The 14,772-nt window shown below is 39.9% G+C and overlaps 1 protein-coding gene across 1 annotated transcript in view; it reads right to left on the bottom strand.

Moving 5' to 3' along the window:
- The window catches only part of WDFY4 (WDFY family member 4), a 129,951-nt gene that overhangs the window by 68,937 nt on the left and 46,242 nt on the right, over positions 1-14,772 (bottom strand). The window contains exons 23-37 of the mRNA XM_015633651.2: positions 13,592-13,823; positions 11,686-11,837; positions 11,075-11,186; positions 10,771-10,961; positions 9,128-9,280; positions 8,692-8,765; positions 7,698-7,859; positions 5,456-5,547; positions 4,473-4,572; positions 3,462-3,667; positions 2,693-2,862; positions 2,201-2,326; positions 1,596-1,757; positions 1,283-1,480; positions 166-283 (exon numbers count right to left, since the gene is read on the bottom strand). Coding sequence (XP_015489137.1) covers positions 166-283; positions 1,283-1,480; positions 1,596-1,757; positions 2,201-2,326; positions 2,693-2,862; positions 3,462-3,667; positions 4,473-4,572; positions 5,456-5,547; positions 7,698-7,859; positions 8,692-8,765; positions 9,128-9,280; positions 10,771-10,961; positions 11,075-11,186; positions 11,686-11,837; positions 13,592-13,823 — 2,248 coding nt within the window. The remainder of the gene's footprint in view (positions 1-165; positions 284-1,282; positions 1,481-1,595; positions 1,758-2,200; positions 2,327-2,692; positions 2,863-3,461; positions 3,668-4,472; positions 4,573-5,455; positions 5,548-7,697; positions 7,860-8,691; positions 8,766-9,127; positions 9,281-10,770; positions 10,962-11,074; positions 11,187-11,685; positions 11,838-13,591; positions 13,824-14,772) is intronic.

The following is a 14,772-nucleotide window of genomic DNA, read 5'->3' as shown; positions in this document are numbered from 1 at the left end:
GCAAACTGGTTTACAGCAAGTTAGAATAGACAGTGGAGCCTTCTGAACTGGACTGTCCTTCTAGCTATTGTTTCCAAACATTTCTAACAATTATACCTACATGCTAAATTATCAGTTAGCATGATATTTAAACAATAGTTCAACAATCTGATTCTCACCACTCACCTCTAGGTCTCGTTTTCCCTTCACCTTGGCTGGTAACCTGAAATACATTCATAGCAGACAGCAGAACTTTTGTCTGAAAAAGTCTCTTCTGCTCACTGGTGGCATCTTCTGGAGAAGCCTATACAATGATGGCATACATATTAGTTCAGTAGAAAAACAGGAACTCTGATTCAACTTCACTTTCAGCAAGAGTGCATATGTGGACAGCTACTGGACAAGAGATGAGATGGCAGAACTTCATTCCTAGCTTAAAACCAGGAAATCTTATATAGGACTACACCATCCAGCTGATAGCAGCACAGTCACTCTCTGCACACTGAACATAAACAAGGTTTTGCAAAGGGCCAGAATTTGGCTCACAGGTGATTCCCAAGAGGTCTTATGCTCAGGGATATTGAGCTCCATTAGCAGGCTCAGTATTCAGACAGTCAGAAATCCAAACTATTTTAACTGTAACAAACATTGGGATAGTATATATAAATCTTTGGGGAGGTGTTGCTCCACAAGAGGATTTAACTCATTACAATTGTAGTCAAGATTATGTTCCTTACTACCCATATTACTAAGGTAAGTCTGCATCAGATCTCACATTTGGGACACCTGGACTATTGACAATTTGGAGCTGAAGCCTAAATTTTTCATTTTCCTCTTTCTTCAGACTACTCTGATTCTCTAGAGTGCTTTGAGTGGTTGAAATCTATTATCCAGACTCAGCTGCTACAGCTTGTACTAATCAGTACTTCAAGTGGAAACAGGATTTTTTTTGTTTGAGAACTGAGATTTTGCTATCGCAAAAAACAGTGCAAAGGATGCTCCATCTGAAATTTTCTGTTCCCAACAAATTCAGGGAATGTCCTTATGACAAGCAGGAATTAGTAGGGAAAAGGGATTTTTTCCCCCACACCTTTCTTCAACATTAAACACTGCCTGAAAAATGTCTTTTTTTGTTTTCCAGGAGCAGCATTTTTTCTTTGTTCACATTAATGCAGAGGAATTAGAGAAGTCCTTTCCTTTTGTCACTGTTAGTACTTTTTTTTACTAGGTCACTGGCAGAATATGTCCTGCCCTTCCACCCCCAGTGCAAGGTAGAACAGCAAAGCCTGCTGATAAGAGAAACCTCAAGAAGCAGCTCAATAGGATGTCCTTGTTTGTTTGCTGGGATGTTCAGAAGACTGTCCATCAGGAGGACTCTCACAAAATCCCACACTTGTTTCTTGGCAGGGTGTGGTAGGAGTGGGATAGAGCAGGGATCAGCACAGCCTTTCCCTTCAGCAATGGCTGGACCATCAGGAGTCAAAAGGCCTTCAGACCCACCCTGTGAAAGTAGACAGCAATACATTTACACTCGGTCTACTGTAAATGGATTATTTTTTTTCTCCTTGTGCCCCATCACTGGTCTGAAGGGCTTATGCTGGCTCCTATACACATACCTTGGGTGGTCCTGAATGAAAAGCAAGCATAGCCAAAGCTTTCAGGAAGTCAGGACAGTGCCACATGGGGTCCTGCGTGTAACTGTGATAGATCAAGCACAGAAACTCCATAACATTTCCTGGATAGGCAAGTGCCCAGGAAGCTTCTGCATCTGCAATAGACTGAACAAATGTGCATCTGGTCAAGGCAGCATTCATCTCATTCATGAAAGCTTATCTTTGTTCCTCTTTAGTATTTCTATGCAAACGTGACACAGTCACAAAAATCAGACATGGCACCAATAGCCAAGCCCCACTTTGCAGACTGAAGATACACCAAACCAGAAAGGTGACATATCATCACCAAGAATGAAAAGATTGAGTACTGTTGTGGGCAAGATCTGTCTCTGGTCTCTCTTGAACATGAGCCCATCACATCCTGTGCTACATAACCAGGGTAGCAGTAGTGCTCTTTGGAAGTCCCTGCTCACTGTCATGTTCAGTATTGCCCTCTGAGGGCAGAGCAGGACAAGGGATTACAGACAAAGGCTGCCACCAGCAGCTGCCACACCTGGGCTCTTTATTCAGCCATTCACACTGCACTGTCCTTGCAACAAAACACTTACCTTGTCCACAGTGAATCGAACCATTTCCAGCAGCAACACAGCTGCCTCTGCACACAACCCAAATTTGAGGACATTCTCTCTAAGGTGGTGATGCAAGATCCACTGCAACATAGACTCAAGATCTTTCTACATAAGAGGAAAGATATTTCATTAAGAGATGGGAATGAATGATATATGATACATCAAGAACAATGCCTGCTTTCTCTGTATCAGAACAAAACCAACATGTGTCTACCTCCAGCATCTCCTTCCTCTTCTATTAAATTTGCAACATTTATCACCTGCACGAACAAGGCTATTCTGAATGCAAATTTTCTTGAATCAAAGTTAACTAACCTAATTTTAAAATCATGAATAGTTTTTATTATCACAAAACCCAAGCAGGGTTAATATACCTGACAATCCTCTCATGAAAAAGGGCATAACATGTCAAAACAGTAATGCAGTAGCAGCTTCAGGTGCTCATCTGCTATTTTTTTTTTTTTTTCATACCTTGACTGTTTCAGGTGGTTCAGACTGTGGAGTTGCCAGAAAGAGCTCTGCCACAACCAAGTAGATCTCAGGGATGTGAACATGATCAGTCAGACATTTTTGCAATACAGAAAAACCAAAAATCAAGAAGTAGCCATTGTCAGGCACTGAAGGATGACTTTTTAAATTTTCTTTAAAGGAAAAGAAAAGGAAAGTGCCTAAAATTAAATGTCATATCAGCAGAAGGATTACTGACACAACTTTATCCTCATTTGTCTCTGTGACATAACACTAGTCTGCTAGGCTGCAGAGTATCAACAGTTTAAAAAACACCGCCAGACTAACAGATAAAAATTTTTCCCACTATCATTTTTATTAAAGGGATTTCTCCCTAAATTATTCTTCTTCCTTTCTCCTCCCTTTCTCAGAACCCCATGTCTAATTATCAAAAATCAGGCTGAACAAATCTTTAAGAAACAAAAGGTTTCAGAGCACAAGTTGACATCTGAACATCTTACAGGCTTATAAAGTAGCCTGATTCTGTGCAACACAAAAAGGCCCATTTCCCTTCAGATGTTAATCAGAATTGTTAATTACCTGCAAGGGAGAAGTAATACTTATCACTTTTCAGCACAGAAATGCTGAAGCACCAGGACAAGTTTGCCCTAGAAAATAATTTTAAGTCATGGTCTACTGAGATCAGTGGGAATTCTCCTATCATGTACAGAGTCATCTTCTATCACTGAGCTGGATAAAGGCAGTGTTTTGGGAGCATTAAACCAACACATACCCATTAGAATACTCAACCCTGTAGAGCTGTTTTCCAGCCAACGCCCAGCCACTATCCCCTCCTTGAATTTGCTCAGCAGCAAACGATCATGGAGGAAGCACAGAAGCAGTTTGATTCCCAGGACCACTGTGCTGAAGTGCAGGTAGCTCTGTGTGAACAGCAGAAACCAGTCTGGCCCCAGTGCCAAAAATGTCTTTTCTTTTTCCCTAGGAAAAACAGGTAAATGAAAATACATGGAAGAAAACATGACGGAAGACAGAAAGGAGATATTATTTAAAATTATCGTTAAATTATTTAGAAGCTCATGTTTCTCTAGAAAAGATCTCATTAAAGGTGTACCACAACAGAGAATCACAAATATTTAACAACAGACTCATCCACACAGATGAAGTCATTCAATTCCTGCTACACATAAACCTGTATTAGTGTCAGGAAAACAGTTCATTAATATGAAGCCCCCTTTTAAAAGTGTATATCAATAACTGAGGCAAACTAAATCACAGACTAGATCTTTCAAGATATGCAATTCAAAATTCTGGTCTAAATTTTCAAGTCCAAGATGTGCAATCTAATGAAAATGCAGAGTTACAGCTCCCAGCACTATGAAATCTGCCTTTTGGTTTTAAAAGGTCAAATTATAATAACGGCATTCTCATGGTTATGATAGAGGGGTGTAAGTAATCACACTTTAGATTGACTTAATTTTCTGAGACATATGGGATTTCTTCAACCCTTGCTATGCAGAAGAAGCATCAATATCCAAGTTCCCCCTTCACTGTATATTCTGAAAACATGAGACTTTTTCCAAAATGGATATCAGATGTGTGACCAGGCCACGCAGATGTGTGAATGCCAGATAAATCACTGACAAAAAAGTCTCTCTGAATCCAATCTGCTCCTAGTATTTATTGAAATTCAAATATTACCAGTGTGTTTAGTCCTGGATAAACATCAGGAGGAGGAAAAATCTGGAAGACAGAGACACTTAACTTCCTAAATATTTCTACTTACTCAGAGGACAGGTGAAGTTTGTCTGAGCGTATTACATCTAACAGCATCTTCAGTAGCTGGTTTCGAAGACAGATTGTCTTTCCAGATGTTTGGTTTAAGGCTATAAATATCAGAAAGTATAAAAAGTTATGAAGAGACAAAACATGTTCCATTGCTTTGATGAACAATTTTGTTTGCACCAAATTAGCCCCGCAGAAGTACTTAAATCATGGGTTTTTGCAGAGTAAAATGATGTGAACATCAAATTTTAGACATAAGGATTCCTGCTAACATAAGAAACAACCTGTGCTTACATTGCCAATGTCCTCTCTTTAGAGTTATTTAGAACTCATTCAGAATGCATGCTGAACAGTATCTCACAGGAAGCAATCTCAGGTTAACTAGAGAGAGAAATGCAAACAGGCAATCTGACTTGTATTGTCTAGCTGAGATGTCTATATAGACACTGCAGTTACCAGTGTCTCCTTAATATGATCTCTTGTTTAGAGGTGCAATAACAATAAAACCTCAACTGAAAGATCACAGTGAAAGGGCCAAATGACTGGATGTTCCTCCATGTGAACCTGACAAATACACAGATATTTTAAGAAGTGCAGAGCTCTACATTATTTCCTACAACTTAGTAAAGTCTTCACAGAAAATCCAGGATGCCAACTGAAATTTTATTCCTTGTAACAGCCCAGTAGGGTAGTTTGGGGGAAATTTCAATTTAATGTCCTTCCTCTGTGTATATCTGAAATCCAGCATTGTGTCAGCTCTGGACAACGCAGCCAAAGTACTCCTGGGTTTGTTAGCAGAGAGAGAACAAAAGGGTCACCTCCGTGCAGCCTGTCCCTTCCCATATGAGGAAATTCGAATTTTGCCTCTTCCTGCCACAAGAGGCAGAAGCACTAATGTTGCAATTAGGGTTCATCAGGTCCTGGTGACGGAGGGGAATACTGTAGTTACTTATCACAATACAAACCCCCAAGGCAGCCCCTCACCTTCAGTGGGCATCTCAGCCACACTATCCAGGTAAATCTGATTTTCATCCACAGAAGAAGGTTTCAAGGTGTAAACAAGGAACAATCCAATCCTTTCAGAGAAAAAGTGAAGCAGTTATGGTCAACAGAAAGATATAAATTTAATTACTCGGAGATTATATGCAAAGCTGAACACTGGTTAACAATGACTTAACAACCACCAGTAGTAACCTTAGTCACTTCAGAAATAGGATGAAAATTCCATAAACTAGGAAGTAAATTAAAAGGTCACAGAATGTGCTGTGTTGGAAGGCACCCAACAAGGATCCTCCAAGTCCAACTCCTGGCCTTCAGCAGGACACCCCAAGAGTCACACCTGTACCTGAGAGCACAGTCCAAATGCTTGTTGAGCTCTGTCAGCCTTGGGGCTGTCACCTCTTCCCTGAGTAAGTGAGGCACATTCCAGTGCCTCACCACCCTCTGGGGGAAGAACCTTTTTCTGATATCCAGCCTAAACCTCCCCTGACAACTTTAGGCTGTTCCTTCAGGTCCTGTCCTCAGTCAACAAAGAGAAAACTCTGCCCCCTCCTCTTCCCCTCCTGAGGAAGTTGTAACCGCAATGAGGCCTCCCCCTCAGTCTCCTCCAGGCTGAATAGCCCAAGTGAATTCAGATACTCCTCATCAAGGCTCTTCATCTTGGAGGCCTGTCTTTGAATGCCCTCTAATAGCTTGATATCTTTCTTATATTGTGATGACTGAAACTATCTACAAATCAAAGTAAAATATATTCTGCTATGGAAATGTTTTCTCTATCTACTTTAAAAGTCTTTCATCAAGATGAAAGGAATACTGAGTAAAGCACCCAGTTTACATGAAAAATTCTGGGCAGCCTGTGGCATTCTGATATCACTTATCATCACTTGGTTTCCAAGCATATAGAGGAGAACAGAGAAACCTTAGCAGGTCCATTGTGAGGAGGACTGGCACCCTCTTTTCACTTGTAATTTAATTTAACACATTACCTGGTTCTAAAGATAGAAAGATTAATGTGACAGATACATATTTAGTGAGAGTGCACAATCTCCTACCCACAAGAAGGGTATTTCTTAAGGGAAAGAACACCAGTTGTTCTGCAGGAATGGCCCACAGAGCAATTCCCTCTACAAATCCAAATTTGGGAGCAGCAGAAACTCCAGCACCTCTCAGTGCTGCTGAGAGCCTGCTACAGTCTCTGCTGTCCTGGAGCTAGAAAGACAAGGACTCTCACTGTCCACTCCCTCAGCAGTCATGGGCCCAACAACTAATCATATTACCACGGAATAAAAAAACATCATTATTTAAGAAAAAATGCTCATTCGCACTCTTTACAGCACAACAAATTTGATTCTCTAAATCCAGGACTCTCACTTGTCTCACGATATATGATAAAAAGAACAGACTAATTCCTGCAAGCCCAGGGTAAGAATATATATACACATACAGGTAACATATATCCAGGAGCACATATTCACAAAAGAGCAGGAAAACACCAAGTTCATGTACTAGCTTACTCCACAGTTAACTGTTAGAGCTACTCATATTCTCCAGCAGTGCAAAAGACAGAGTCCACAGATTTGAAATGCAACTCTTTCTACATTTTATTAACATCAGAGCTTTAGAAACAGAGCTTCCATCTGAGCAGTGCGTTTCCCTGGGAATTAGGTGGCTGTAGACAGCACTATGTGGACTTTCCTCAGCTGAGAGGTTACAGGCTGATGTAACTAGGCTGGGAATATAAAATGAAGCAGTGCTTACATTCTGTGAAGAGCAAACAAGGATTTAAATGCTACGCTTCATGAAATCCTGACTAACATAACTGATTGAAATTCAGGAACAAAAAGGATTGTTACTGGGATATAAGCCAAACCAACAGAATTAGGTACACAGTTCTTTAGGACCAAATGGTAGAACTGTAGTGATACTTTAGGGACAAAGCTTGAATGAAATCAAATATTAAGTACATATTTGAGTAATCCCAGTCATACCTACAGAACTGTCTGTGTCACCATTATAAAAGTCATCACCCAATTCACCTTCACACAAATATAAGGTTGGAGTAAATGAAAAAAGTTTTTCATCAGTTTTTCACCAGGGCATCCTGCAGTTGCCAAAGATCTGGTGTTCTACCAAAGACAAGGTGAGGAAAGCTCTACTGTCGAGCTCTGTTCAGCAGAAGTGTAGTTCATCTGCAATCTGAGGAAAACCTGTAGACCTTGAAGGTTACCTGAGAACATCCCTTGTATTAAAGTATCCTTGCAAGAGATGATATAGAATAGTACAGGCCACAGTGATCTTGGAGCTGCTGATTTCAGGATCATTGAAAAGGAAAACAAGCTTGGGCACCATTTGCACCTGGTAGGCAATTACAACATTCTGACATGCATCTCTGTAAAAAAAGGACAGGAACTGTTAAAAGCTTCTACTGGAAATGACCACATTTGCTGAGTTTCAGCTGAAAGGATTCTCAGGCTGCACTGAAACCTTGCACTTTTGGCTTCTAATACTGTCTTTATAACCTTTCAAACACTGTCAGACAAATTGAACATGTGTCAGTGATGGAGATCTGAAGACTGTTTTGTGTGTTCTCCTCTTTTCCTCTGCCTTCCCCCCAGGACCTCCTGCATTCCAACAAGTTCAAACAAAACATTATTGCATTTTCAGTCAGCAAGTCGGTAGCAAAAAATGCTATTCCTGTAAAACCTAGCAAGGGGCACCAGACAGCTCTGCACAGAACTTCCTACTATCAAAAAGCAGGAATCTACCTATACTCAGCCCCTCTGAAATTCTTTCTCTCTTAAGATACATTTAAACTCCAGCCCAGATGATTAAGAAAAGGGTGAGATGATAAAAGGGTTTTGTTTTGATTTTAAATACAACTTCAATAATACATTTTTAAAAAATATTTTATAGTCAATTCAAACATTCGAATTTCCCCTCCCCCCCAACCCCCAGCAGATATGTAAACTTTTTATATTGTACAGCAGTGGTTCCATGTGAACCAGGTAACCAGATATCTTTTCCCAATCTGGCCCCAAAGTCATCTCAGGGGCTGATCAAATCACTAACTCCAGGCTTGAAAGAGCAATACAGGAATGATTAATTCCCAGAATCCACTGATTCCAACTGGGATTAGACCCTACATTTCCACTTCAGAGTTCCAGCTTCAGGTTACAGATAAGTTTGTCCCACAGATTTCTGATTCAAACACACGTTTATACCTGGAGGACTGCAAGATCTCCACAAGATGGGAAAGAAGAACAAGGTCAAGATTTTCTGGTGCTTTCATCCAAAGCTGAAAGACAAAGGAAAGCAGAGGTTTTACTGCTCTGCTGAGCTGTGAGAGCAGTAGGTGCATCAGAGAAGCAGTTAAAACTAGGGAGGAGAGAATTGTAAACTCTCAGTGTTTCTATAATGCAACCTGGAGGCACTGGGAAGTCCCTGCAAGTGCAGGAACTGTAGCTCCAGTTCTAGCCCTGAGGAGCAGATCCTCTGGAAGTGTTCCTGCATACCTGGGGAGCCCATAGTGTGATAATACACATCACACAACCCTATCCCAAATACTGGATCCAGGAGATGCTACAAACAAACCAAACCTTATATTATAAAGCCATCCTTAATACAGCCAAACCCACAGAGTAACATGAACAGTTTTACCTCAAAGTTGCAGAGAACATACTGGAAAGCACTATAATTCTTGATGACAGAAGACTCAAAGCCCAGCTCAGCTGTGCCCACTAGGGAGAACATTAACTGTAAAATCCTGTTGTTCAGCAGTTGAGTTTTCCTCTTCAGTAGATAGCTCAGCAACTGTAAAAAGAAGACTGAATAAGTATCTGACAAGTATAAATCTGTATTTATAAAATAACATATAACATTTCTCTTTAATTCAAGACCAACATATAGTTTACCCAGATGTAGCAATCATGCATGCATGCGTTTTACATAAGCATCCTGAAGAAAATGAAGATTTCAGTCCAGACATAAAATTTCATGCAGAAAGTGCAAGGATGAATTTTTGAAGGAGTTTGGCTACTCTATGGCATTGAACAGGAGGAAAGTATGTGCCATATTATGTTGAATGCAATTTTCAAAAAGCAACAGACAACTATAACTGTAAATAACCACAGTAGGTGTTCTATGCTATTCTTCATGGATGTATTCTTAATTGCTCAAATATTAAATTTTTACCTACATAAATGAAAAACATTTGTGAACTATTGTCAGTTTCTCACCTGCGCCTACCTTTGATTATCCAACAATTTCCTCATACTGTGAGAAGAATGTTCAGAAAGCTATTGCATTTTGGATAAGTTGGGAAGAATACAAATTAATTTGAAAATATATATCAAGACACATGTATTGGCTGAAAAAAAAAAGGCACTTCATTGCAATATGATGATCAGTCACTTGGAGAGAACACTATTTTAGCAAAAAATCAAAGGGAACAGCTCATACACAGTAAGGCAGGCATTAACCTACACAAAAGGATTAGGTAAGCAATATCTAAGTAGGATAAATATATTCCTATAAATTTCAATCCATTTATATACAATTTGCATGATAGAAAAATGGAAAGTTTTATTATAAATCAGTCATGAAACCCTAATGTTAAGCGTCTTGTATGCAATCATGTGTATTAAAGAGTCTTCTCTGTTCCTTCAGAGTTCTCTGCTTCACATCAGCAGCACAAAGTAAATGATACTAAACGGAAACGTCATACTTGTGCCTCAATCTATGCAATATTACATACATAGACTTTACATACAACCAAAATGTTCAATCTGCCTAGCTTTCAGGTCTAAAGATTAGTTTGGGACTGACCTAAACAGTGAAATTCAGGCAGCACTTATTTATATTGGTACAATTCCTACTAGAGAGTGCAGACTGAACCATAAGCATTTATTGTCAGCCCTACACTGGGCAATCTGTAAAGAGGAATCTTAGCCTGTATGAGCCAAAGGGAGGAAGAAAAGCTGCCTGAGAAGTGGTCTTTTGTGTGTGGGATCAAGTGTGTTGGTAAAAGGTGAAGAGTGGGTCAGTCACAAATCTTACTGGCTTATTTAGTTCATGAAATCACGTCTGACCAGGAAGCACCTGTCCTCACATTGCCTTCAGCAGATAAGCTGTTACAGAGGTTCCCAGGGACTTTAAGCACAGGATATAGAGCACTATCCTATATCCCACAAAGTTCCAGCCACAAGTAGCAATAGCCAGGATATGTTTAGTATGTATTGCAGATAGATTTGGGGATACATGTCTACATAGAGAAGACTATGAATGAAGAAAAGTGAGTCTACCTGGTATCCATGGATGTGCCTCATCAGTTTTCTACTCAAGGGGCTACTGTTGAGGATGGAGTTCAGGACTTTGACAGCTGCATACATGGTGTGGTCATCACGGGCCATAGAAATGAGACCCAGGAGAATGGCAGGGCCTCCAATGAAGTCCAGGCTGGTAGCTGCTGGAGAGGACTGGAACACTCTTACCCCTAGGAAATTGCAGTGTTACTTTACCAGGAAGTTACACAGACTAAATCCATTATTGGTCAGAAAAAAGCTCCACTCTTAAAAGAATATTAAGCATTAAGACAAGTGCATTTACCATATTGGCCCACAGCAACTGACCCAATAGTCCGCAAGGAACCCAAGAGGTGTCCAGCAATATTCTTAGCTAGGAATATTGGAGTTGAACTGTCCCGAGAATTAATCCCAATCTAAAACAGATAAAAGGCATTTTAAGAAAAACTTTGGTAGTATCAGGGACACTAAAAGTAACAAATACATGCACTAACATTTTAGAGGATTATACTAATTTTAGACTATGAAAACTGTCTTTTTTCATAAAAAGTTGATTGTAAGGCAAACATTCACCCACTAACAACATCTCACAATGCCACTACTTTCACATAGCATAGACCTGGTGTTAGCAATAATGATAGAATAGTATGTGAAAAGTCCTTGTGAAGGCTTTAAGAAAACAAAGACTGAAACAAATTACCATAAAGCCTGAAAATTATGGCTTCTGTTCCTGTTTCAAAAAATGCTTTTAACATTGTGCTCACGCTGCCCAATCTAGTCCTCTCCATAGGTGAAAATTAACCTATATGTAGAAGTTAAGGAACGGAAAAACAAGTATAAAAAAAACCAAACCAACATCTAGGAAACTTATTAGAAGCCAGAGAAAACTTGTTTAAGAGAAGGGGAATTTGTGACCTCTTTGGCAATCAGCCGACCATCCACTTCATTGTAAGAGCTCTTTATATCTTGGACTGTAGTAAGAGATGAGCACACGGCATTGATTCCAAAAGAAATCTTATCTTCTGCCACCAGAGGTGTGATGATATGATCACTGTACTGGTCCTCATCTAAAACAAGAAAGACTGTGAATGCCTGCAGGAACTTTTGCTTGTTCAATATGTAAGACAAATAGAAATATATAATATAAATCATAGAAATATAAACCTCTCTGTCCACACAATATAAACAAACTTTCTGGACATAGAAAACATTTCCGAGGCCTTCTGTGTTTCTGGGAACTTTATTGGGGTACCCAAACCAAAGATTTGTGTGGAATGAGAGCAGGCGCAAAAGTTCAGAGCTGCTAACTCACAACATTTGGGAAGCTTGTAAAAAGTACCAGGTTTAGAAGTTTAATATGAAATCCTCATATGCATTTCTTTAAAGAATTTTCTATTCCTGCTCACATTTCAGAAAACTATACGTACCTTTATTTAAAAAAAGCCAAGTTGTATTTTTGACAGTTTTAAAGACTGGGAAAACAGCTGACTTACAAAACTGTTTACTAGTGATGGTGACACTACCCTTTTAGGCAAAAAATTAGTTCATACACCACATGAAGATTAATTATAAATAAAATACCCCAAAGCTGTGTCACCATTTCCTTTCCAGCACTACTTGGTCTGCAGACCACGCTTCTGCATAACTGAAGCTGATGAGCAAGAAGCAATGAGAGTGGGGAGACAGAACGCAACACTGCCAAAAATTCCCACTGCTGTTTGCAACAAGGTAATAAATCCATTTTAAGGGAAAAAAAAAACCCAATCTAGTATTTGGGGGGATTGCAGTAAAACTTCTTTAAAGTCAAAATTTCCATTTGCCTATGTTCCTTTGGGTTTTTTGATGGAATAGGGAGAGTGCAAAGGGAAAAGAGTGAGATCACTTCACAATTAGGAGATCATATCTTATATGTTGCCCTGCAATTTCCCTAAAACAGGGCATCACTGGAGTCAGATGGCCACAATCTATGATTAGTACTAAAGTCCATCTGGGAAGAGCTGTGCAGAAAACAAGTTCCTCAGACTTCCTAAAGACTCAATGACAAAAAAAAAAATCAAATCCTTCTGACTTCTACATATAATGTTTTTATTTCAGAGCTGTACTTTGACACCATTTCTTTCCCAACAACCCTTTCCCACACCTGACTTGCAGCTTTTTGTGTGTAGATTGACAGCATTCTGTCTGAAGGAGTACTCTTGGTCTTTTTTCATTGTTTCAGGCTGGAGCTTCACCAAGAAAGATTATTTTGCTCTTTTCAAATGAGAAATGACCATCCCATTTCATCCCAAGCTCTAGCACAAAGATGAATGCACTACTTGTTGAACAAACAGTAATCAATAACCGAAATGTTTTGTCTGCCTGTTTAATAGTTGAAGCTAACAACATACTTGAGTTAAAAAGCCTCTTCATTAAATGGAATATAACTTGCTCCCCTACCCCTCTCTCCTATTTTGCTGGAATTTGCAGTTAAACTCCGTACTTGTCTTTCTGCCTTTTTTTTTCCCATTTGCAGAATGTCTGTTAAAGCTTCTGCTTTAATGTTTGTCCAACAGAAAACACAATCTTGCAACTCAGGACATTTTATCCCTCTTTACTCTTCATCTGTCTCTGCTGCTTGATTCTTACTCTTCTTTCCAATTCACAGTATGTTACAAGATCCTCATGTATCTAACTACAAACTTGTACAACATTCAGTAAAGTAGTTTTCCAGACTTTTAGAGTGATCTCTAGACACATCTGGAACACTAATAGAAGATTATAAGAGTTAAAATAACACTGCCCTGGCAAACAAATAGTGGCAGATATTAGAATTATCACATACCGTGAAGTCGTACTGCTTGGAAATTGCTGCAATACTGAGGGCCAAGCTTAATAATAACTTCTATGGTTTCCATAGAAATGGCTTCTTCAAACAAGTACGTAGGACCAAGGCGCCAGGTCAGGGAGGACTTCTGTTTCCAAATTCGAGGAGTACCTATGTACCCATAGACATCAATAAAGGAAGAGGGTTCCATGGACATACAGCCACCTGGTAAAGGCTGGAGATACTGCATCTACAACAGAGAAGGAATTCACTGAGGGGATCCAGTACACTCAGGGTGCCCCTGGGGTTTTGTCCCTGTAAAAGGTATTTCCTGCCACCTCTTTGCTCATTGAAATCTCAGTCAGCTGTGCAACACAATTATATTGGCTTTGGCTGAGCTGGAGCTCATTTTCCCACAGCAGCCCTCACAGTGCTGTGCTTTACACTGGGAGCTATACAGGAGTTGAGAACACACCAGAGTTTTGGCTACTCCTGAGCAGAGCTGGCAGTGTCAGCACTGCCCCTCCAACATTCCCCCATAAAGGGGCTGGGAGTGGGCAACATCCTGGGAGGAGACACAATTAGGCCAGCTGGTCCAAATTAACAACAGAGACATTCCATACCATATAATGTAAACTCAGACATGAAAGCTAGGAAAAGGAGGAGGAAGGGAGGGAAATCATTATTTACAATGCTTGCCTCCTATAGCAACTGCTCCATGTGCTGAAGCCCTGCTTCCGAGGAAGTGGCTCAACAGCACTCACTGATGGGAAGTAGAAAATAAACCTGTTTGGCTTTTTTTTCTTTGTTTGTGCACATGAAAACTCACTTCTGCTTTAATAAACTGACATATCTCAACTTAGGTGTCATTTTTCCATCCAACTTTCTCTCCTCTGTCCAGCTGGGAAGGGGAGTGATACAGCTGCTGTGTGGGCACCTGGCATCCAGCCAAGGCCAACCCACCGCAACAATTATCAGCTACTGTTGAGAAACTGGACTTTGGGAAGTACTGTAAACATATCTTGTTCAAAGCATTTTGAACATTTAAGCCGAATTTTTGTTCCAAAACCAGTCAAAAGAATTTCAAGTATCGGCAAAGAAAAACCCTATCTGAACTCTAGACATTTTTCCTTTCCTAATTTCATAACCCTGGCTGAGACATTCAACAGAGAAAGAAAAGTTACAGATCACACTTTATA

This window comes from Parus major, chromosome 6 (genome assembly GCF_001522545.3).
Source record: "Parus major isolate Abel chromosome 6, Parus_major1.1, whole genome shotgun sequence".
NCBI classification, from domain to species: Eukaryota; Metazoa; Chordata; class Aves; order Passeriformes; family Paridae; genus Parus; species Parus major.
The sequence above is the reverse complement of the archived record's forward strand: the minus strand, read 5'-3'. Positions and strand labels throughout refer to the sequence as shown.